We start from the raw sequence: 3,708 nt of genomic DNA, 5'->3' as shown, positions 1-3,708 counted from the left end.
ATGAACTACGAAAATTTCCGACGCGGTCAGAACGAAGCGATTTACTCCGATGGGTTTTTCAACACCGTCCGGAGACATGGCTACTCTGCACAACCCCCCGCGTCGGCCGTCGTTAGCCTCTCTTCCACTGCTGAGCTCATCTCATCTGGGCGTGCCCCGTTCGAGGTCTACCATTCCTGTCCCCACTTGGCGTCGTTGGCCTCGCCCTCACCAGCGCTACCCTCGATGACGTCACTGGCCATCGGTGACTCGGGGGGAGGATCTTCCAGCACGGCCCTCGCTAAGGGACTGCCTTCCAAGGGTCTCGACTGTATGCCGCTATTGGTCTTCGTGTTGGTCTTGTGCGTTTTCATCACTCTTGCCATCTGGGCAACCGCCCTGGTTCAGGACGAACTCCACGACAGTCACATCGAAGCAGTGGACGATGTAGACGCAGGCAAACATTTTGCGAAGTTCGGAGGCCTGAAGCCGTTGGGAGGCTCGAGTGAGCACAAGAGCACGAAGAAGGAAGGGTTGAAAATAACGACCAGAACTGGGAAGCGGACAAAGAGTAAGCGCACTTCCACCACTCTGGATGACAGCGACGTCACCACGGCGGGCCTGGAGTATCGGGGTGTCTACGGTAAGGAAGACAAACTTTTGGTTACTAGAGGCCAGTACCGCCGCGAATTGGTCGAAGCGCGGTCCTCGGATCATCAGGGCACGACCGTCGCCCGTTCACGGAAGCCAGTGCACCGTAGGAGGCGCCTCCCGCACAAGAAGCGCACCCCCCGCTCGACTCGGCGTAGGCCAAGCAAGCGCATTCACCGACGCTCTCACGTAAGAACAGCCGCATGTTCCTTTTTTTGTTCCGAAAGCAACACTACGCGAGTCGCCGAGCCATTCCGCGGAGCTGACGAAAGGCCATACTGCGCATGCGCGAAGAGCACAGACGTACGTCACGAGCGCACAGCTGGCGCACCGCCGCCGTCGCTGCGCGGCTGGCTCAGGAAGTGCCACCGCTGCGCTCGCCAGTTGCGCATGCGCAGTAGCGGCGCATAGCTAGCGTGCCGGGGCCGCCGCCGCTCCCGCGCTCTCTCCATCGCCTCTTTCTCTCTCCTCGTTGCTTTCGCAATCCTCCAGGTTCAACCAGAGCTAAACCACCGCCAATTTTTCCTACAACTCGAATGCGGCACTCACAAGGCACGCCATGAATTCCATGATGCCGTGTTTTTCCAGTATTCCTGATGAGGATGAACTAGAATGGAGCACCCTTCGATAGCCTTCAAGTTATAGTTCAGGTTGAGTTTTTATTTTTAAGTAATGTCGTTATGCAGTGGCTTTCACTGAACTTGTCTCCCTTGCGACTCGAATACGTCTTGAAACATTCGTGGTACAGTCGAACGCCTTATAAATAAGCGCTCGGGACCCCCAAAGACCTTCGTTATACAGGTCACTTCGTTGTAAAGGTCGCCCACCGTATCTCACGCAATAGAGAAAGCCTAAGCACGTTCAGCAAAAGAAAATCTTTATATAACTGGAATTCAAGAGATATTTAATGAAAGAGGTCGGTAATTTTCCCGCATGGTTTTGTTGCCATGTGGAGCGGTGCTCTCCGTGTGCACCGCGACTTTGGCACGGCTGCGGAGAGCAACCGCGGTGCCGCTGCGTATTTTCCTTGTAAAGCAACAAATCAGTAGTTAGGGGCGCCTAAATTCCTTCGTTTTACAGGCAAATTCGTTGTAGTGGTCTTCGCTGTAGCGGCGTTCACAATACATATGAAAGAGGAAATCGGCCGGGACAAACGAAATCCTTCGTAATACAGGTCGTTTCGCTGTAGAGGCGTTCGTTGTAGAGGCGTTCGACTGTATACGGCAGCACCACGATCCACATGTTGAATTTTTTTCGAGATTCTCGTCCACGCCGGCTGCATTTCAGTTGAGGTGCAATGCGAACACGCCCATGCTATGCGCGATGTCAGCGCAAGTTAAAAAAACAAAAACCCAGACGGTCTAAATCAACCTGGAGCCGTTCACTCCAGCGTTCCTCATATTTCATGTGTCGCTTCGAGACGTCAAACCCCAGATGTACTTTGCTGAGGTTCTGGGGATGGAAACTGGTCCATTCGCGATATCAAAATAGGCATGCCTCCCTCTGCTTAGCGAGATTCGACACTCTGGCGAATTATCATCTAGACGATAATGCGCAGGTCAGCAAGACAGAACAGATACGCTAAGCAGACCAGAACAGCAACTTATTGTTTTGAACTTTGCGGAGGAATCGAGCGCTTCACAATATCCGCGCATCATTAGCTCAGATGTGTGACGAAAGCCAACAGCCCCTGAAACCAGGGAGCACAGGAGGATTTTCTAATTTTGGCGTTACTAAATTCCTCCCAAGCAGAAATGCATACAGAAATTTCTGTGAATGCGTTCGCAACTGCAGTCAAATATGGTTAATTTAATATACGTTGCTTTTTTATTACAGGTTCGCAAGCAAGCAGTTCCAACGTCTGCTTACGGCGAGAAATGAGATCCTGATGGCGACAGAAGAGGGAACGGCACGCCAAAGATGTCACATCGTAATCGACCTTCTTTGAGCCCTGTCACATTTGCAGGCTAAATATTTCAAAATATACGCAGTTGAAATGAACGTCATAAGTGCGCTTATATTTATCTGGCACTTCGGAGCTCTATTGCTGCTCTCGGCAGATTTGTCGAGATGGCGATGAAGTTAGCTGCTTGATCCCTGCCGACGACAACACGGCCGCCTTCACACTGGCAGAAAAATTCGTTTCTTTTTAATAGTCGCAACTTGTATTAAATCACGTAGCCTATTTGTTAACATTATGAAGACCACGCATAACTGAAGCCGCCTGCTCAGGCGACCAATTGACTCGCAACTTGGGCCATCATAAAAGCGCATTGTGTACTCACTTTTATACTGGTGTCAGAATAAAATCTTTTTGTTACAGCGATTTTTAAGAAGTTATTATAGATGGAGAGCGGAACAATGCAGTCATCGCTGCTACTGCGGTATACGCCATACGCTGGGCTGGAGAATCGCTGGCTGGAACCTTGGAAAAACGTTAGAGATCACTGCGTCGCCGCACTGTAGAAAGCGTGAGCATTGGCGATACCTTATCGATACCTTATCGATACCACAATTGTCTTAAGTTCCATCGGTGCCATCTGAGTTTTTAAACTTCGCCGCACGCTTCGTTTTCAAATTTGGCGCCACGCGTTGGCTCCGCCCACACTTCCGGTCACGTACTGCCACACTTCCGGCGGTTTCAAATTTGGCGCCACTTTTGCTCGATCACCGCCCACTTTTTGGAAATTTTTGGCTCTAATGAACTAATTAACCCACCTCAACCTCCCTCCCCCCCAACCTCAACCCCCGGTTTCCCGTACGAGATTTTTTGATGCTCTATCCGATGGTACCATTCTTGTTCACATGAACCGATTCGTTCGGACGTAGTCGTGCGGACAAGCTTGTCATGACACGAAGCCGCAAATTTAGCCGTACAATGCTTGCGCTTCCTTTATATTTCTCATTTTGCATATTAAAATTCAGTTGATAGCGGCGCTTCGTCCAGTCCTGTAACATCTTGTTCTTTTTATACTCAGCGCATTTCTGCTACAGATCTAAAAATGCTTATGCATTAATAATAGACGGCCTACGTGCGATCGCATGCTTCAGTGGAGCACGCTGGTGGCAGCTTCAGAC

The 3,708-nt window shown here is 50.5% G+C and overlaps 1 protein-coding gene across 1 annotated transcript; it reads left to right on the top strand.

Annotated features, from left to right (window-relative positions):
- LOC149343157 (uncharacterized) lies at positions 1-2,578 on the top strand. The gene is made up of 3 exons (XM_089546900.1): positions 1-835; positions 994-1,009; positions 2,506-2,578. Exons 1-3 carry the CDS (start codon positions 1-3, stop codon positions 2,576-2,578), a joined length of 924 nt encoding a protein of 307 aa, XP_089403026.1.
- Positions 2,579-3,708: the final 1,130 nt, after the last annotated feature.

This window comes from Amblyomma mixtum, chromosome 5 (assembly GCF_055824585.1).
Source record: "Amblyomma mixtum isolate Tamu chromosome 5, ASM5582458v1, whole genome shotgun sequence".
Taxonomy (NCBI): Eukaryota; Metazoa; Arthropoda; class Arachnida; order Ixodida; family Ixodidae; genus Amblyomma; species Amblyomma mixtum.
Note: the sequence above shows the minus strand (reverse complement) of the source record. Positions and strands in the feature narration are given on the sequence as shown.